Here is a 21,765-nt window from a genome sequence, read left to right on the forward strand (position 1 = left end):
TTTGAGTTAATTTTCATGTATGGTGTAAGATAGTGGTCCAGTTTCATTCTTTTGCATGTGGCTGTCCTGTTTTCCCAACACCATTTATTGAAGACTGTCCTTTCCCTATCGTATATTCTTGGCTCCCTTGTCAAAAACTAATTGACCATATATGTGTGGGTTTATTTCTGGGCTCTCTACTCTGTTCCATTGATCTGTGTGTCTGTTTTTATGCCAATACCATATTGTTTTGATTACTATAGCTTTATAAAGTACTTTGAAATCAGGAAGCATTATGCCTCCAGTTTTGTTCTTCTTTCTCAAGATTGCTTGGGCTATTCAGGGTCTTTCATGGTTCCACACAAATTTTAGGATTGTTTGTTTTCTATGAAAAATGCCATTGGAATTTTGATAGGGATTGCATTTCATCTATAGGTAATAGCTTTGGGTGATATGGAGATTTTAACAATATTAATTCTTCCAATCCATGTACATGGAATATCTTTCCATTTATTTGTGTCTTCTCCAATTTCCTTCATCAATGTCTTATAATTTTCAGTGTACAGACCTTTCACTTCCTTGGTTAAATTTATTCCTAGGTATTTTATTCTTTTTGATGCAATTGTAAATGGGATTACTTTCTTAATTTCTCTTTCTGATAGTTATTAGTGTAGAAACACAACAAATTTTTGTGTATTGCTTTTGTATCCTGTAACTTTACTGAATTCATTTATTAGTGCCAACAGTTTTTTGGTGGAGTTTTTGGGGTTTTCTATATATAATATGTCATCTGCTAATAGTTACAGTTTAACTTCTTCCCTTCAGATTTAGATGCCTTTTATTTCTTTTTCTTGCCTAACAATTTATACTATATTTTCTTAATTCTAAAGTGCTACCATCAATAAGGAGGATACCACCTCCCTCTGCTTCCAAACACACACACACATGCACGCGCACGTGCGCACTCACACACATTGCAGCTCTAATTTTTAAAAATCCTAGAAAAATATTCTAAATGGCCTGGCTTGGGTCACTTGCCTAACTCTGAACCAATCCTTAGGACCAGGAGGATGGAATATTATAATTGGCAAGTTCTACTAGAATTACAAGGTTTGAAGGAATAGTTCCCAGAAGAAGGAGGGGAAGGCAAAAATAATAATTCACTAGACATGCTCTTTGCACTGCATGCCATTACTTCCCATTTGTAATGATCCCATTGCATCCTTGAAGGCTGATAAGATCCTCCCTGAAGAGTATGGAAATGGGGGCTTGGGGAAGGATATGAAAGGCAGGCTGTGTAGGGGAGTTAATCCCAAGGATTGATTCTAGCTCTATCAGCTAACTATTAACTCATTGTGGCTCCCTATGATGTTAAGACTAAGATCCCTTTGAATTTCCTAGGGGTCTGATTCTTTCATACAGAAATTAAATTGAAGCTACTTGAAGGTGACCCTTTGTTTTTGTGTGCTGTACTCTGTAGATGGACCCCTCATGTTTCATGTTCTGTAGGTGTTCAGTGAATGTGAATTGAGGACCTAAAGATACTTGGCATTATAAGCTCTCGGGTAAATAAAATATAAGCTCTAATTAAAACATTGCTGACGGAAACTTAGTCTTACTTCATGATTTCCAGTTGCATTCTTTTTTTCTTTTTTAATGAAGTAAGCTTCTTTAATTTTCTTTTTAAAAATGTTATTTGGATGAGGTCAGAAATTGGGATTTCTCATCCATTACTCACACTGCTTCCCAGCTGCTGGCCTCATGTTCCCTTGACATGCTGAAGAGGAGCCATGTGTGAGCCGTAGCTCTGTAGCCATGCTCGCCAGACTCCACACAAGCCCCAGGATCAGAAAGCCCCTCCCTCCTCATGTCTCTGGTTGCCATTGGTGGCCTGGGTACTAAGTGGATCTGAAACTCTGGAGGCCACTGGTACCTGTTATGACTACTGTTCCCCCAACCATGCCCTTGGCTTTGTATTTATATTAAAGAGTCTCTTCTCACTTTGGACTTTTTAATATCAAAATCAGAAATAAATCCCAATGGGTTAGTTGACTTTTAGGAGCCCTGAGGAAACTGTTTCTTGAAACCTTCTGAGTCTTCTGGGAAATTATTTATTTGTTCATGATACCTAGAGTTTCTTCATCTCCCTTGTCACCCAATTGAGCCCAAGATGCCTTTTGTCCCTTTTCAGTTGTCCTACCCAGTCAGCTCAACAAGTTGTGTTTTACTTAAACGTGGAAATAGGGGAAGGAAATAAAGGAATTTCATAAACTTGGGCATGGACACATTTCAGTGAGAGCGTTCAAATAGGCAAGTCTATAGCTGGATGGTTGAACTATCACAGTCTTGGCATAGTGAAAACGAAAGCAGATTTTAACTTTGAAAACACATACCAAAAAAATGCCTGCGGTCTCCTCTCTCCTCCAGAAGATAGCAAAGAAATGGACATTGCTAGTTAAGGTTTACTCAGAAAAAAAGTTAATCACTATAAATAAAGATAAGAAAATTATTTTCCTCTCTCAATCACATATACTGCTAACCCCAAGCCCTGGTATCTCTTCCTCCCTCCCCCCCCTCCCTTTTCCTTGACTGTAATTTACAACTCCCGTGGTCCTCTTCCTCCAGTCCCTCACCACCAGGGATCCTGCTGTCCTGTGTAGTCTCCAGCCCTAACTCATTCTCTCTGCCTCCAGCCTCCTCCTGGCTTTACCTCCTTGCTGCCTAGGTAAATTGCCTTCCAGAATCTATGTTCTCTTGCCTCTGTGTCCTTCTGCCATCTCATCCCTGCTACTCCCCAACCCTAAATTCTGTATTCTCGTGCCCAGGTTTTATCAGAGCCTAGTGGAAGGCAGGCTGAGTTAGTGAGTAAGAATGACGGCTTTTGACACCTGGCATGTGTGTTCATGCCCAGCTTTGCCACTTCCTGGCTAGTGATCAGGCTAAGTGATTTAACTCGTTAACCCCTCTGACAAACAGGATTTAAAAATCACCCCTTCCTCATAAGTTTCTGTGAGGATTAAAATACCTATTCAATTAAAGCGTAGCACTTGGCCCATAAAAAGTACTCAGACGTTAGATGTTGCTATAGCTATTAATGTCATTGTTAAAGAAAATTTCACGTCTGTACCAACAGACACTACTACAAATTAATGGTTTCTAACCGTGGTTCCACGCCCAAGTCTTTACCATGGCCATTCAAAGTCCTGTCCATGCTGGTCCCTCAGCGATCTATCTGATCTCATATCCAACTCTCGTACTCCACAACACGCCCGCTCATATACTCTAGTGTAAGTTCCATGAAGGCTGGGAATTTTGTCGTTTGTTAATTTCTGCATCCCCAATGCCTAGAATTGTTCCTAGCACATAGTAGGTGCTCAGATTTTTGTTGAACGCATGATTGGCCCTAATACAAGCCTTGGGGAAGCTTTTCCTATTTTCCCCAGGCATGATTACTTTAGTCCCTGTATTCCTGTGATACTTAATACATTCTTCAATTATAACATTTATCACATTGTATTTTTATAGAAAACATATTTAAAGCTCTTAAATTTAACCAGATGGTATAATTCAAAAGCAAATTTTTATTGAATAGACTGAAACCTCACATTGCACAGATTTGATTGAATGATTACAGAAATCACAATGCATTGCAAGTGTTTTTAAATTGCATTCCCATCATGTTTTATGAGTTATTCCACAAAATTAAGTCCAACCTTGAGGAAATTCAAGAAAAAGAAAATTAGAACATTCCAACACACAGAGAAATCTTATCTTCGGCAATTGTGTGTTCAGTGCTTTGACATTAAGGAAACCTTGCTATTTTACTTGCAAATAGGCAGGAGGCTTACAAAATTCTGCCTTGTGAACATACCAGCATAACTATAAATGTGGTCGATAAATAATCTGCAAAGACAACGAATCTCAGAAGTCAGTCCTGGAGGAGAACACCTGTTTAGGCTGGCTTTGAAAAGGGCTGTCCTCATCTGGGGGAAAACATGCACCAATTTTTCTTAAATAAAATGATATTACTAAAAGCCAGGAGGCATACACATATCATAAAATTCTCATCAGATCTAAGGAAGAACTAATAAAATCTTCTATGACTCCAGGTTAGAGTGTGAGCAAGGATCATTCTCAAATACATTTCTATGCCACCAATGTGATTACAGGGCCAGCGCCACTGGCTGGCTGGCCAATGGCATATTTATTCACTGCTATCATTTTGAGTGTGGAGCATATTTTAATCCATTGATTGATAACATGTCCCTGCCATTCCCCACTTGAAAATATCCTAGGACATACACACAGGAGAAATTACTTGTCCCAGGGCAGCAATGGTGACTGCTAAGTGGAATCTTCTGTCTGCATTCAGAGGTGATAACAATCTAAGGAAGCCTCCACTGAAGGTGCTGTGACAGCTGTGAATGCCTTTGACAGCAGCGATTATCAGCTTCAGTGAACACACTCTAACATGGAAAAGGCATTTGTGATGAGTAGGTGCTTGTGGGATGAAATCAGGATCAACCTCCATTCCTGGCTAATGATTTCATATCTTCTCTGCTATTGTATTTTGCATGTCTCAAACCCAAGGCAATGCAAAATCCCTATTCTAGATGAACCTCATGTATTGGAGAAGGAGAGAGACAATGACTTCTGCCAATAAGCAATTATCAGTGCTTGCTGGCCTAAGTCTCAAGAGAAACGGGATTGTGCTATAACCTAGGAACTCTGAAAATTAAGATCTGGGTTGGAGCCCAGTTCCGTCTTCCTTGATTGAACAGCGTGCTGGGACTGCTGCTTGTTTCCTTTTTTGCTTTTTGCTCTCATGGCTCTGTGTCCTCTGGGTCCGCCTTAGAAATCCTGCTTTCCAAACATGCATTTTAAATATTTGAACTTTTTTTTTCTTTGGCGGGGATAGGTCTTGACCCCACTAGAATGGGGCTCAGAGGTAGGATCAGTTCATGTGGTGCCTAGCAGGTGCTCATTAACATATTGCCCCCCTCCAATATTGCTGGGAGCTTTTTACTGCAAATACTTGTTGATTCTGGTTGGTTGCTGATACGATATATATGACCCTCGATTTAATATCTCCTCTTTCCTTCAATATCTTTGTTAAGTCAGAATATTAGTGATTTTGCAAAGAATTGCAGCTTTCTCTACTTATTGAAGATTTCTTTATTTTCTCCAGTAATCATCGATGGGGCTAATCTGAAATCCAACCTCTTAAAAAATATCTTGGAGAGCATCTTATCAAACCTGGTAAACACTCCTCTGCCCTTATCTGATTCAAACTTTCCGTGACGTTTGGTCCTAGAGACCTCTCCCTCCTCTCTGATACCTGTTTCTCCCCTGGGCCTGGTGAGAGCACTCCCTCTGGTGATTTGCCCCATCAGGAAAAATCTTTCACAGTCTCTTTTTGCAGTCTTCTCTTTTATCATTCAGCTTTTCAAAAGTTCCATCCCAGGCCTTCTCTTTCTCCCTGAGTGAGAACATCAACACCCACAGCTTCAGTTATCACCTGGAAATATTTTCCTCCAAATCTTATATGTCTCTGAGTCAAACATACGTTCAAAGACCACATATTCCTTTATTCAACAAATACTTAATGAACACCCACTATGTGTGAAGCCCAGGGACCACTCATTGTCACCACTAGGATGTCCTATAGGTAACTCCTCTATATCCAAAACACATTGAGAACATTTCTTCCAGAAGAGCAATTCATTCTGTATTTCCTAGCTTGATAAATGATACCATTATCCACTTGGTCACCCAAGCCATAAACTTGGGATTCATTTGAAATGTCTCTTTCTCCTTTACTACTGATACTTAACCCCCATCAGCATCCGTGCTCACATCCCGTTAGTCAGCAAATCCTAACGGTTACACCCTCTGAATATCTCCAATCTGTGCTTTCTTTTACAACCCCTTGGCTTCTGTCTTAGTTTAGGCTTTCATCACTGATTCATTTGAATCTTCTCCGGTATATCCTCTGTACTACTGCCAGCATCAGACCTTCTTGATCTGCAAATTTCACCATTAATTTCCCTCCCTAAAGCACTTCCTGGTTCCAAAACACCTTCAGAATTAAGGTCGACCTCTTTAGCTTGGCCATAGTGCCTTTCTGCCCCTGGTCCTTGCCCTATCTCCTGCCATTGTGTACTCTGTTCTCAGTCCATACTAAACAACTTGCTGTCTCCCAGAGGCATCACAGTCTTTCCTACCTCTGAACCTAAGTGTATCTGCTTGAAAAGCCCTTTATCTTGTCTCTCTACTACCATTCCCCTTTTAAATGACAAGACAGCCTAATAGATGAGCATGTGAACTTTTGAGCCAAGAAAACCCAAAAGCCAGTCATAGACAAGTTGCTTTTCTTCTTTGAGCTTCAATTTTGTCATTAGGGTTGTTGTGAAAATCAGATCAGGTATTTGTTGAGTAAATGAATTTATTACATATTCATCTAGTGTCTACTACCTGCCAGGTCCTATTCTAGGAACTGCAGATATAGCAGCGTACAAACAGGTGAAGCCTCTGCCCTAAGAGATCTTATATTCTGTGTAGCACATAGGAAATGAAGAAAAAAGGGCATAATTATTACTCATCCAAGGCTTAGGTAATAGCTCCTTGGGGAAACTTTTCAGACCTACTTCCTAATTTTCATGTGAATTAGGTGCTCATCTTCTATGGTCCCATATCACCCTATGTGGTACCATTATTACAGCATTATGTTGTACCAAAATTGCTGGTATTTTTTATCTTGCTCACCCACAACCCTATGAGTTCCTTGAGGACAGAGCCTGGGACGTTTCTTCTTGTTTATCAGCTGCCAGTACACAAGAAGTCCAGTTATAAGTGTCCAGAGAATGAATAAACATTTTAGGATACACCTAACATGTTGCTTAAGAATAACATCCACCACTAGAGAGCATTTGCTATCTGTCAGACCCTGAGTAACTGTTAACTGCTTTAAGTATATTATATAATTTAATCTTCACAGCAACACTATGAAATCTGTATTATTACACCTACTTCACAGATGAGGACACTAAATCTTAGAGATGCAAAGCCACTTGCTAGAGTCACACAGCCAGCAGGTGGTGAAACCTAGCTGACGACCCAGGTCTGCCTGACTCCAGAGCCCCAATTTTAATCATGATACTTCTCCATGGGGCAGCTGGCGATGCCTATACTTTATTTTAGATATACCTGCATACATAAGACAAAACCTTAATCCACAGTCGGAGGTACTAGAACATTTTAGCTTAGTTTTTTTTTCTAAATGAGCTATGTGATTCTCCTCACCCTGCTGAGGGGTGGGGAGAACAAAGGGTTTTCAACTTGCCAGTTCACAGTATTACAGCCTCTTCCAGTTTAGACTTTGAATAACATCTCTTGGGTGAATATTCGGTCTTTAGATGTCCAGCCTTCTCCCCAGCCTCTCTGCCTAACCATACCAGGCCACCGATTTTAGTCTTCACTGCCATCGGGCTGCATCTTGTTTGGGGAGGGAGGTGTCAGGGAGACAATCTTTAAGGCGGTCTTTTCCCAGAGTCTCAAATGGGAAATGAGACAAAAGAAAGCCCCTTCTGAGAACAAAGACAAAGCCTCTCTAACGTCTCCCTTTGGGGACCTGGAGATGGGAGATCCTGCCTTTTCCTACGTTCATCCCCTTCTTTCTACACCCAGTTGGGTTTGGAAAGGGTAGACTCCCCCCTCCCTCTTCCTGCCTTTTCTGCACTTTCTCTATATCCTAGCATCCGCCTTCCCCAAGTGGAATTTGCCCGCCCCTTCTCTCTAGGGCTAAACTGGAGAATGGCTGCCGGGTAACCTGATTTATGGCGAGAGGAATGAAAACACATCTGTTTAATATTTTCAAATTATTACCCCTGTTACCCCAGCATCTCGGAGGGTAATCACAGGTCTCTGGAGCTCTCTGGGTCCCTTTATAGTAATGTGGTTCAGAGCGGTCCGTAGAGGTAGATTTACAAGGGCCCTTAGATACCTCCCTCACCTGGCTCACTACCCCGCCCCTTTTAGCCCATCAACCCAAATTCTTGGCCATCGTCCTCTCCTTTATGAGCAGGCTCAAAACAGTAGGAATATTTTCTCCACAAAATTAGTTGGTATAGCCAATGAGCTACACATTCAAATTCTGACAAATTTAGTCCCCACGATAACAGCAATTATGTCTAAGATATGACTTAAACATGGGATCACGGAAAAGTAAGATGAAGAATCCAAAATGAGAGGGTGTACTCTGAAAACATTAAATATTTGATTTGTAGACTGTGGCTTTCAACTTCAGACTGTCCCCAAAGAAAGCGGAAGCTTTCGTGAAACAGAACGAATCAGTAAGGAAACTGACGACCGTGGGTCCAGTAACAGAAATAGAAAGAGGAAACATGGATCTTTGTAGCAATGACTACACTCTCAAACCCTTTTAGCTCATTGTGCAATGGGAGGCGTGGTGTGTCTCAGATATATTTATCTGTGTACCTTGTCAGTCTTAGGTCAGAGCTGGATCCTTATTGTATGAGAAAAAGCCTCATGTAAGCTAAGATATAGATGACGGAATCAATTTGTACACTGTGAATTCACTGGAGAAACAGAAAATAAAATTATAGCCCAAAAGGACAGTATAAAATAGGAAAAAAAGAAAAAAGCCCCGTCGTTTGAGATTATCATTACCATCTGGGTTGTAAACCATTTGATTCTAATTCTAGAAGCTTGATGCCAGAAATAACTTCTTACTAGGGAGATATGCTGGCAAATTGTCAGGAATGACAAAGTTTTTACTTGTTTTTAATATCTGTATCACAAAATGATACAGCTGATAAACCACACAGTGATGTGTAGGGGTGGGCCATAGCCTCATACTTTGTGCTACATATATTTATGCTGTGTCTTTTATGCCCCAATTCTTCTTTTCTTCCCACCACCCCACAAAAGGTCAGAGACTACTTTTAATAAGCAGAGAATCCTTCAAACTCTCTTCTCTCTGGAGGAAAGCACTGGACACATCTGGGGTCTGTTCAGAGTTTATAATCTAATCCATAGACCTTGCCCAGTACTAGCAATTCTGTTAACAGCTGTCTTTTCACAGTGGTCATGTTGAGAGCATACATAAAATACTTGATTCTTACCTTGATCTATAATATTTATTAGGCTTACATTAAATATAGATCACTGTGCAATCACATTGTCATTTTGAAGTTCCAGTTCACCACTTCATGCTGTGTGATCCTGAGCAAGTTACTTAATCTTGCTAGTTTACTCATCTTTAAAACAGGGATAATAATAACAGTACCTGTCTCATAGCCAATGTATTTGACAACTGCATTGCCATGATATAGAACAAATAGAACGTTGAGAGCTTCCAAATACTAAATTGGGTGTTTGCTTGTTTATTTCAAACGAAAATAAAATAAATGGCAAAGAGTCAATTATCTGTATCAGGATATAAGAATTTGAATTGGGAGGTCCTGGGGAACCATGATGTTCTAAAATGGTGGTTATCTTTTTAAAAAACCCTCTTTGGGGATTCTTTTGTGCAATAAATCTCTTAATTTGCAATCTTTAATCTTGACAGTATTAAAGTAAAGGCTACATTGATTGGAAGGAAATACAGCTTCCTCTTAGGTTTTCAGGTTTGGGGCTCCTTTTGGGGACGAGGTTGGTGCTGTTTGGAGACTGGGGAAGAAAGCTGGAAACTGTAACCCTTTCGCCTAATACATTTTCTGGGAGCAGGCCACCAGGACTTTTTATATTTTTCAGAAACCGGACCGAGTTTAATTTTAATGGCCTAAGAACTTGGTATTGAAGGAGTTAAAGGGTCTCTCACACCCCTCTGCCTGAATCGTTCTTTTGTGTACACAGCTGCAGTTGGAGCACGGGTCGGAAAGGAAATGGTTAGAGGAAGAGCTGGTTTTCAGACCAGGCGAGGCTGCGAGGGGGGCTGGGGGTGGCCTGGGGTTTTACATGCCAGATGTAGGCCTGCCCGGGTGCCTGCCTGGAGCTGCTGGCGTGGTCATGCCGCGGCCCTGTGCGGATTGAGGCGAGGTGATGAGTTAGCGGGTTGCTATGGTGACGGGCCGGCCACGTGACCCGGGTGCTGCTGCCGGCGCTTTGACGTCAGCAGCCGGGAGGGCGGGACGCAGGAGGGCGGGGCGGGAGCCGGAGCGGGGAGAAGCGAGCGAGCGAGCGAGCAGGCGGCAGGCGCGGTCTGCGCGAGGAGCGGGCGAGCGGGAAGACGAGACGCAGCCACCTTCCTCCCCAGCCAGCCCCCAGTGGTTTGTTCCCTTCCTCGGGAGTGCGCCAATGCCTGGTCCGACCCAAACCCTGTCCCCAAATGGCGAGAACAACAACGACATCATCCAGGATAACGGGACCATCATTCCTTTCCGGAAGCACACAGTGCGCGGGGAGCGTTCCTACAGGTAATGGGGCTGGCACCGGGAGCGGCGGCGGGCGGGGGACCGCGGCGGGGGCGCGCGGAAATCCGCCCGTTATATAATGGAGCAGACACTGCCCCCGGAGCGGTGCAGACGTGCGTTTGTGATTATTTGCTATTTCCATGTGTCACGTTGGGTATGCATTGAGGCTTCACCACTGCAGATGGAAAGCGTTTTGTGAATAGGTTTGCTGCCTGCCAAGGGTCTCCCTCCATCTCTTTCCTTCCACATTTATAAAGATGCAGGCGATTTTTCCCCCTCTCCAAAGGGAGACAGGCTGTAGCACTTCCTTTCCTCCTTCCCTTTTAGATTTTAAAGGAACCATTAGGTAGGTTGTGCCTAAAGGCAGGGAACAGGAGGATGGCGAGAAAAATGTTTGCGCTTGCCCTGGTGTGTGTGCAGGAAAGATGGAATCCTCTAGATTAAGCTGCAGTCTGTGATGTTAAACCGCCAGATTGATGGAGCTTTGTAAGAATTCTGCTCGCTGATTGGTGCAAGGATTGACAGCAGAGGTCATGGTGTCAGACATTCACCAAAATTTTCTCCATGGAACCCAAGGATTATTAGAAAGAGACTGGACTGCAAGGGACCTGAAAAAAAACTGGGCGTCGTTTTGCATTTTCTTAGGAGTTTGTGGCCTCCGCATGGGTGGGGGAGCCCGCCCTCCCTTATTTACAGTAAGAAGGTAATTCTTGGTATTTTGCTGAGGTCTCTTTGAGGATGGGATTGATCTTGGTCATTGTATTGTGAACCTTTTGATTAATGAGTTGGCCTGTACGGTTGGCATCATTTTTACATTAGCATATCTGGCAATATGTTCTCGGAGATAAGCTCATTAAAATTGTTTGCATTGTTTGATAAGGATAACAATGTAATGGAGAATGCAGCTAGAGTCTATTAATGAAGCTCAGGGCCAGACTTGAAGGGAGACTGATAGCTTCACTCATATTTCCTCTGAAGTTCTTTTGTACTGGGGTAGTTATTTTTAAATATTACCTTGATAACCACCAACAATGCTTTTGCTTTGAGGCAGACCGCACATACCTCTAAAGTGCATCCTCTCAGCTAGAGAGCAACAGGAAATCACTTTTTTTCTTTTTTAGGACTTCATCTAAACATTTAGATGGTGTTATGGGTAGAATATTCTGTGTGTAAAAATGTTGCATATTATAAAATAGGACCAAAAGTACCCCACTTCCTCTCTCTGATCAAAAAAACACGCTATTTACTGACTCAAAAAAAAAATTGTAAGCAACCTTTGCCCTGTCATCTCTGGCAGTAATATAAATACTTGGAGTTAATTTTGGCTGTGCCCATGAGGTCACCAAAATCTCATGCCTTATGGTTCCAGCTAATATGTTGACATGGCATCCTTGTGATTCCAAGTGCTTCTTATTCTCTTAATATAAACTGAAATTGGCCCACAACTTCTGCGACTCTCTTTTTAGAGACCCCTGTGATTGGAAAGTTGGGCCCCTTCTCTCCCTTACTCCTCCCCCTTTCTCTGTGAACATTCCAAAGCCTAAGGTAGAATTATCAAAACAAAAATCCTGAGTTGTTTTTAAACCTCGCTTATTTAAACTGTTCTTATAGGTATAAGTGTGAAGCCCTCATTTCCTAAATGATTTATTCCCTGCCAGGTAGGTAGCAGTTCTTTTAAGAAAGAGTTCAAATTTTACTATGGGCCAAAGGAAGTTGCCTTGTTGGGTTTTATTACTCATATGAACTAACTTGAAATAGCAATGGAAAATCACTTGGCAGAAAGGTTGAATGCTACCTTTTGGTAATAAGTTACTGCTTTAAAATAAAAGTTTATTTACCTTTTTAATTCAAGTTATTTCCATTTCCTGGATTATTTTCATTTTGCTTTCTGAGTCCCTAAAATGGTACCTGAGAATATGTAAAAAACAAAACTGAATTTGAATGAAGATCTGACTGGACAAATTCTTAAGACCCTAAGAGCATCATTGCATTTGTATTTTATATAATAGGATTACTGGACTTTGTAGTGACAGATGTCATAGGTTAAATGAAGAAGGAAGCCTCCCGAATTGCATTTGTATTGTATTATACAAAGGGTGCACAGGCAGACGGGCGCACTCGATGTTTCCCTTGGTCTGCTTTTCTTTCAGAGTGGATGACCAATGTCGTATAACTACCATTGATTTTTTTGGAGGGGCATAGGGGAAGGAAAAATGTGACACGTTTTTCTGTCCAGGAAGTGTTCCATAATTATTTTGGCATCCTGAGGCTGGAATAATATTGTCATTTAATTGCTGAGGAAACTTGGAAGGCATTGAAAGTCAGAGTAGAGATTTAACCAAATAAAAATTTTACTTTGGCTGTAGGTTCTATATAGCCCTGAACAACGAGGTGTGCCTGAGAGTTCTGTAGGGTCCCACGGAGGGCCTTGCTAAGGCCAGCGCGCTGGAACCATCAGAGGGAACTCTCTTCCTGCTTCCTTTACTGACTTCTAGGTAGGCCCCCAGCAGGTCCTTCATCTTTGGCTTTATTTTCTACATTTGCTTATTATATATAAGGATATCCCATTGCATTCTTAGAGTTTTTGTGACATTATCTTCAGACGTTCAAAACAAAGAATTTCTTAAAAGAGCTTTGTAAATATAAGAATGGTGTTATTGCTGAAAAGAGACTCTTTAAAGAGCTCGAGGACAAGAACACCGTCACCTGGCTGGTAGCACAGGTGAGTGCAGGAGACGACACCTGGAGAACAAGACAGGGCTCTCTAGCACTGACAGTGGGCAGGCAGTCACTCTTCCCAGCAGGAGAGATTATTGTCACAACATTTGCACCAGATTGTTTATAAATAAGGGTCAGATATGGTTCATGACTCAGATATCCTAACCCAGGTATCTCTTGGTGTAAACAGAACCCATTTTCACAGCATGGACTAGAATGAGAGGTAAATCATTATTGAAACCAACGTGCACTGTGATTAGAAGAGCAAGTTTCCTTTAGGAAATTACCCCTCCATTAGTAATTTCAGCTGAAAAGAGCAAGTGCAAAATAATGGCTCTGCAGAGCCCTGTGGATGTGTTTCCACGCCTCACGTCCACTACTGTGTGATTGCCTTCTCAGTCCTAGCTTCCTCGTTGCATTTATGAGCACTAGAAATCCATATATTTTAAGAGCTGCTTAAAAATAAATGTAGTGTGGGCCGTGTGAGGTGACACTGTTTAATTCACAGAGCGAACGAGTCGTGCTCTGGTCTCCCTGGAGAGGCTACTCCCTATAGCTCTGTTTCTTGCAGATGCTAGTGGGAAATGAGATTTATTAACTGGCCCTCTGCCCACCCCATCTTTGTTTGCATACTCTAGGCTTTTAAGAATGAATGTATAAGTCCAGAGGACTATTTCCACATGAGTGTTTGAACATGCAACTACAGTAGCATATGTTTCCGAATACTTTAAAAAAATTACTTGGCCCCAGGAAATGGACTGCAGAGAAAGGCAAAACGAAAACTTAAGCCTAAAACATTGACTCTGACATCCAACTTTGCCAATTTTGAAAAATGAGCTCTTGTTAGGGAAAACAAAATATATCGTGTGTGTGTATAAAAGATAGAGTTGTGAAAGTGTGTTCCATTTAATAGAAGTTATTGTAACATGGCTCACTTAAAGCTGAATGTAGATTTCAGATCGTATTCCCCAAAACAGTGGCTGCAGACAGCAAAAGTCTAGCTTTATGTGTCTGCATTGTGTGTGTATTAGTGTCATCGGGGTTTGCCACTATCATAGGTTTTTGAAAATAGTGATTTTTGCCCTTAATATTTTTCTTAGTACTTCTAAAAATTGAGGGATCACTTGATGCTTTGATTATTAGATGCTCAATTTTGAACTTCTTTTCAGAGTCCTTTGTCAGAGCTTCCGTTAAAGGGATGGTTCCGGGTGCCCTTGGTGAGAGGCTCACCCCTGCTCAGCAGTGGTTGTCACTGGTCTTGTCTGTTCACAGGGCATTGTCTCAGCACAACAGTGGTTTGAGATGGTCCTCTGAATTTAGGAGGTTGATTTCCATATGCGGTATCTTTTCTGTATTTACAGGGACCTCTTGAAGCTGCAGTAAATAATCCGTTAGATTATTGGAGGGGGAGATACTGGGACTAATCTAAATATTCCATTTGGTTTGGAGAATTAATTTGACAAATACTTGAGAGTATAAATCTGGCCAGGCTGCCTGCTAGATGTCCCTTCAAGGACCTTGAGTTCTAGCAAAGTTAGAGGTGTGAGCCGCTCTTTTGTAACAGATTTACCTTGTTGTGAATATTTGGCTTGATCTGATATCCAAATTGGTTTGCATTTCCTGGGCCTACAGTGACTTAAAGTAGAAAAAGATACCCTCAAGGCCAGTATGCTGTAGGAAGCTAAAAGACAGTGTAGGAGACCAAACATTTTGGTGAGAAGAGTGTAGGCTTTAGAATCAGAATTTTCATTGGCTGGCAAGGTGCATGTTGTGCATGGTGGAAAATAAGGCAGGAGCATTGAAAGGCAGGCAGGGTGGTCAGAACTTGACAATGGAAAGCCATTGAAAGCTCAGTACATTGAAAAACAGCATAATGAAAACAGAGTGCATGTTGGCATTGATCTCCTGTTTTGAAATGAGAGTCGAACGGAAAACGGAGTCCTCCAGTGCCCCAGCCTGCAGGATCCAGAAGTACTAGAGAATAATTCGCCATGAGAGAGAGAAGTCTTCAGCCCTGATGTAGGGCTCCAGACAAGGTAGACAGATGTTCCCTGGCTCAAGGCATCTTTCCCTGGGTGGAAGCAATCAACACAGCTTCATCCCATAATAGGACTGGTACTTAGGTCAGATGCCCACATCATAGTTAGCAGTCTAACTTCAAGGGGTGGCTAGTGTATAGCACTTACACTTTTCTGATCCTTCCAAACTCAGATGCAGTGTGTCTGGTACTTCATTGTTAAGGATCCTCCTGAATCGTTTAATGCCGTAAAACATACAGACATGACTCCGATGGAACTGCTCAGAACCCTCCATATGGCTCCAGTACAAGTTCCTCCTGTAGCTGGAAGGTGATCACCTTGATGGCAGGCTATGGAGTGGACTGAGAGTTTAACCAACATTGTGTGGATTTTGTTTACTTTTGAATTTTGTCAATTTTATTTTAAAGGAAAAATTGATTTTTTCCTCTCCTGTGAAATGCATCTTTCCCCCCTACAATGAAATATGTTAGAATATATATGCTAGAATAGTTTCATTCTTCCTGACTTTAGGCTGTCTTTCAGCTATCAGCCCCTGTAATGCTAAACTGGATATGTCATATTCAACTAATATCTTAAGCACTATTCCAGCAGCTCTTTTATAACGCTCTACATACATCCCATTGGTATCAGACGAACTTTGTTTTTTAGCTCATTTTAAAATTCTGATTGTTTATCTTGGTGTTTTTGGCCCTTGGTATTTATATTATGTTGAGAGAATTCTTTCAAAATGGAAAGTTCATATAGGCAGAAACTAAAATTATATGACTTTCACCTTATAGCATTAATCAAGGAAATTTCTCCTAAATATGTTTTTGCTAAATGCATCCCCAAAGGTGATTGTTTAATCTTAATGAAAGTAAATCACTAGTGAGGTAAAGATTAAACAAGAGCTTTATAGGCCACCAAGAAGTAATTTCTTAGTAGGTTACTTTAAAAAAATACTTGTGCACTTTCAGTGTCAAATCTCCCCAGGCTAATTGGGATTTTCATACTTGAACCAGGACAAACTTTCTTGCTTAACGCATTATTTCATTTTTTTGAAAGGGGCAGAAGGTGCTGATATATACATAGGAGAGCCAAGCTGATGGCTGCTTTTAGCGATGGTGTCCTTTCGTGTAGTTTATCTAGTAAAGAAAATATAGCTAGAGTTCAGTCTTCCTGTTATTTCTAGGCCTCGTTTGGTTCGGGCAGGTAAAATGTGCCAAAAGAATTTGATTTTGGCCATGACTTGGAATGAGGGGGAATGGGGCAAGAGATTCGAGAGGGAAGAGTACATGTTAAGCGTTTATAGTGTGTGTTGGTGGAGTCTCTTGGTGGAAGCTTGTGATCTTGGGTACAGAATTGGTCCTGAAGTTTATGACCAGCGTTTGTTGTTACATAATCCTAAAATGGCAGTCCCTTTTGTGTGAGGTGCACCTTAAATTTCTGTGATCCTGTTTTGTTTTTCCAGAAGCAGTGTTTGTTTTTAAGTTTTGTTTTAAAGACATTAATTCTTTGTTCTTTATTTAGCATCAGCCTACCCTGGCAAAGCCCTGAGAGGTAATTTGTCAAAAATGCCGGCGGCATTGACATCTCAGGGAGGCGTTCTTGTGTTCATAGTCTTACTTTGATTATAAACAGTAGTGTCCCTTCATTTGACAGCCCTCCCTGAGTCCCTGCAAGGTTTGCATTTGGTGCTCGCGATTAGGAAAAAGAGAAGCTACTAAAGCGGACTCCTCTCCCCAACCCCGGTCTGCTTCCTTTTTGTCATTTTGGAATGCCAAAACGTGTTTTCAGATTGAGGTTGCTAATAAGATAATTTTTTAAAAATTCCTACTCTTTAAGTAATTACACAATTATTGTTACATTAAAATTTAAGCCATGGGGCTGGTGCAGTGACCTAGTGGTTAAGTTTGCGTGCTCCGCTTCAGCGGCCTGAGGTTCACAGGTTCGGATCCTGAATGTGGACCTAGCGCTGCTCATCAAGTCACACTATGGTGGCATCCCACATAAAATAGAGGATGATCAGCACAGATGTTAGCTCAGCGACAGTCTTCCTCACACACACGCACACACAAATTTATGCCAAAATTCTGGCAGTCTCTTAAGAATTTTTCAGCAGACTTACTGAGTTTCTTCTATATGCCAAACTCCATGCTGGGCCCTTGGAATACAAAGATTAATAATCTTCGTATTAATTAATAAGCCCCTCCTTGAAAAGCCTCTAGTATGATGAGGGACAGCAGGCAGGTGGCACTGCTTGGTGGGAGGAGTCTGAAGTGGCCAGGTACCCACATCTGACCCCAATAAAGTAATTGTGTGATTTTTGTCCTGATACTGGCAAGGACAAAACGATCACTCCTATAATTTTCCAAAATTTCAGAAATGAAGTGTGTAAGTAACAACTGTGTTTGAGTGTGTGTGTCCCCTACGGTGACCTCTGTGTGTAAGGTTTAATACAGCCTTGAGGCACAAGTTTGAGCCTTGTTGAGTGACCTGTGTGGTGGGCAGGTTACTTCTCCTGTACAAGAAGCTTTAGGAAAAATAAAAGGGTTATTGCTTTTGATCTCCAAATTTGTATGATATTTGTATTTAACCATCACTACATTAAAAACAGTACAGTATACTAACTTAGGTAAAAGAGTGAGGAAAATGAGAATATATATTCATATTTACTTAATGTGTGTGGAAAAGCTGAAAGGATACAAATTAATAGTGGTGGGAACTGGACAGCAAAGTCTCTGTGTACCTTTTTATGTTTTTTAAAAAACTGGAACTGTGTAAATGCATTACCTAATCAATCAGCGGTGTTTCACTTACCACCTTAATAGCATGGATTTTAAAAATTAAATGAGTATTAATTTTAACGATGAGTTTTACTTGCTGAAATATGTTGGGAAGCATCTCAAGATATTCATGGATTTATTGAAGGCACATGGATGTTAAAGATTTGCCTGATGCAAGTATCATACTTACATTAAAACCTCACAGATCACAAATGAAATGTGCTCCTGCAGCGTCTGCCCTCTGAGGTTTCGCACATAGCAATCCATAGTCCATATTTTGTTTCATTTTCTCCAGAGTCCATTGGAGCTGCCGCCTGTCTTGTTTTTTGTGCTGTGTCCAGCCTGCTTAGTATGCTCCATGAATCTTGCACTAACTGCAAAATAATCCTCTGTGAGGATCCTTTTTCCATATCCTCTTTGAATTTTTTCTTATTTATTGAGCACATGCTGTGCGTCAGGTACTGTGCGGGGTCCTAAAACTGTGAGATTACAGACTATTGCCCTTTTTTTAGCCACTCTGCTGCAGTCCTCTGGCCTCCCCCAAACTCTTGGTCTAACCCCCCATCTCATAGAAGTTATTGAGCAATATCTGGCCTTAATGTGACCCCTGCTCTGGTGTGATGCCGGCCGGGAAGCAAGCCATCTGCCTTCCCCATACCCCCTGCTCCAGCCCCCGCACCCACCGGTCTGGGTGAAGGCTGAGTGAATCCCCATGGAGACTGACCAATTAAGAATAAACAAAGAAGAGGAGAGCTTTGAATACATTATCCCAGCTATAGGGACCTGCTTACCGTCAGTAAACGTGCAATAGAAAGCTTCTGGAGCCTGTGAGCTGAGTGTCTGCTAGAAAAGGAGGAAGCGGAAGAGGGGATGATTGGTGGGTGCAGTATGGAGGGGGAAGCCCAGTGCAGGCTGAGGGCTTCTTGGGGTGGTTGCACCAGTGCCTCCCCCCTTGCTCCCTCTCTTTCTGTTTCTGGGGACAGAGTAAATCTCCTCCTCCAATATTTCTTCTTCAGGAGGAAGGAGAAGGATGAGAGCCATCAGCCACCTAGGCAGGGGCTGGCTACTAGAGGGAACGGGGACTTGTAAGTCTTTCCACAACCCCTTAGTAGGGTAGCAGTGCACAGTAAATTGAAAAGCAGGTTTCGGGTTTGGGAAGCCAGTTTTTCTCGGCCTGGATTTCTGACAGGCAGATAGCATTGTCATAACGCAGGCTTTAAGATGTCAGCATGAATAACACTGAACATTATTTCCAGCCTGTGTGTCGTGTGTGTCACTGCTACCTCAACTCTAGTTCAGAACTTGGTCTGGACTGAGAATATGGCCTGGACCCTCCTGCGCCTCCGTTCCTACCGCATAGTAAGACCCGTTGGGGTTCTCAAAGTCACACACTGCTCCTTGAAGAAGCAGTGTCGGATAGCGGGCGAAGCTCGGCTCTGGTGTGAGACTTCTTTTCTCTCCCAGCACCACCCCTTTCTAACTCTGTGATCTAAGGCAAAGGTTTTAGCCTCTCTAAGCCTCATTTTCCTCATGTGCAAATGCAATAATAATAGCATCAACCTCACAAAGTTCTTAATGGGGATTTAAATGAAATATGGAATATAAAGTGTACCACGCAGTGACTGGTGCGAAGTAAATGCCTTTAAAGATGTTAGCTGGTATTGTTGCTTGTCGTTGCAATCTACTCCTTTACACTGTCTTTATCATAATCTATGATCTTCACGTCCTCAGTACCTGGTACAACACCTGGCACATAGCAGATGTGTCTGAAAATTCCAAATTGAATCTGGGAAAAATTCAATCAGATTATACTGTCATCTTTTCCTCCCTTATCAACTTTAATAAGAATTAACTTATGTACAGTAAACTGCATCCATTTAAGTTTTTGATTCAAGGAGTCTTGGCCATCACTCCCAGAAGATTCCTGGTACCCTCTGGATTTGCTGTCTCCTCTGTCTACAGCCCCAGGCAACCACTGCTCTGCTTTCTGTCAGCGTAGATTAGATGACATTTTATATAAATGGAATCAAACAGATTATACTCGTTCGTGTCTGGCTTCTTTTACTCAGCATAATGATTTCGAGATTCATCCAGGCTGGGTTTATCAGCAGTTCGTTACTCTTTGTTGCTGAGTAGTATTCCGGGTATGGCTATACCATATTTTGTTTATCCTTTACCAGTTGATGAACTTTTGGGTTGTTTCCAGTTCTTAGCAAATATGAGTCAAACTTCTATGAATGTTCATGTACAAGTCTTTGTGGGAATGTGTTTTCATTCCTTGGGAATAAATACCTAGGAGTGGAATGATTTGGGTCATATAGTTTGTGTTTGTCTTACTTTAAGAAACTGCAAATAATTATCCAAAGTGGTTGTATTATTTTACGTTCCTTTCCCATCCTTGGCAACACTTGGTATCGTTAGACTTTTAAATGTCAGCCATCGTTACAGATGTGCAGAGGTATCTCAGTGAGATTTTAATTTATATTTTCCTGATGAATAATGATGTCAGGTATCTCTTCATGTGCTTATTGGTCATTTGTGTATCTTCTTTCGTGAAGTGTCTGTTCAAATCTTTTGCCCATTTTTAAAAATTAGGTGGTTTATCTTGTTGGAGGATTGTGAAAAATATATGCTGGATACTGTAGAGTCTTGCCTTAGATTTTAATGGGTATGGGTCTTGTGTTCTTAACCTGATATAAACCCCTCAAGAAAAAGAATAGTTGTTTCTACCTGGGCTTTGTCCGTGGTGCCTTTTCTAGCAATTAGGTCCAGCTCTCACTAAGTATATATTAAATGATTCTATTAAAATAGACTGCAGAGTAATAACAGGATCATTATTTTAGCTCAGGAAAAAACACTAAGTCCACTTTGAAAGTTTCACATGAAAGAATGAAGTTTAGGAACTAGGTTTTCTTTGGTGTCTTGATAGATGTGAGATGCTTCTTTTTAACTCTGTAGAGAAGAGCCTTATAGTGATGTAGGTATTCTTTTCTTCGTATTGAGTGTCCCCTTAGTGCTAGATCAAGTTTTCCGCTATTCAATTTAAGAGTAAAATATGTGTAGAAATGTTTTCTTCTTTAAAGATGGCACGGAACCATTTTCATACTTTCAAAATTTTACCCAGGATGGTTAAAGTATTGGCTGCCCTCCCCTCTTTATTTTAAATTCTGAGGCAAACATCCCCCAACCCTTCCTGGCTCCATTTCCTCGCTCCATTCCCATTCTATCTAATCTGGCAGTGGTGGTGGTGTCCATTTGGCTCCTGACTTCTCTAAACCCCTAAGGAGAAATTGCCTCAAGTAAAATTTAGAAACTGGGAAGCAAAGCTCAGTAAGGTCTTAGGTTTACCTGAAAGGGTCTACTGAGAGACCTTGTTATTTTTGAGAGGTTGGGGCTGCTTGGCTTCCAGAATCTTTCCAGCTAAAAACCAAATTTCTTAACCACACATGTTTCAAAATCCAAAGATGATATAAAATGTAAAGTCACTTATGATTTCACAAATGCCCTCAGTCTGCTAGTAGATTTTTGAGTACAAATTATTTTATCTGTCATTTATTCATTTTATTGCAAAACCCTCAGGCCAAATTTCAGACGAGTTACTGCTTCCATATGGCAGTAATCTCTTACTATCTAGGTTGTAGATGATTATTTTCTGTGTTTGGTTGAGACTGAGCAGTTCACAGCCGTTCAAGTATCAGTTGAGAGTTGAGTGTTCTTTTTGCTTTAATTGAAGTTGTTCCGTGAAAGGAAGCCAAATACCATTAGACAGGACATCCTGTGATTCCCCTAGTTTACGATGGCCAAGGACATGACTTTTTTTTTTTTTCAAAT

The 21,765-nt window shown here is 41.3% G+C and overlaps 1 protein-coding gene across 4 annotated transcripts in view; it reads left to right on the plus strand.

Annotated features, from left to right (window-relative positions):
* Window positions 1-21,765, plus strand: part of MAPRE2 (microtubule associated protein RP/EB family member 2) — a 146,783-nt gene that overhangs the window by 42,600 nt on the left and 82,418 nt on the right. The window contains exon 1 of one of the 4 annotated variants that reach the window (XM_001915940.6): window positions 8,437-10,415. The exons of the other annotated variants lie outside the window; for them this stretch is intronic. Within the exon in view, the coding sequence (XP_001915975.4) occupies window positions 10,060-10,415 (356 nt within the window). The 5' untranslated portion in view covers window positions 8,437-10,059. Of the gene's footprint in view, window positions 1-8,436; window positions 10,416-21,765 lie in introns of those variants that run through there. 4 annotated transcript variants of the gene reach the window in all.

The sequence above is a fragment of the Equus caballus genome, chromosome 8, assembly GCF_041296265.1.
Source record: "Equus caballus isolate H_3958 breed thoroughbred chromosome 8, TB-T2T, whole genome shotgun sequence".
Lineage (NCBI taxonomy): Eukaryota > Metazoa > Chordata > Mammalia > Perissodactyla > Equidae > Equus > Equus caballus.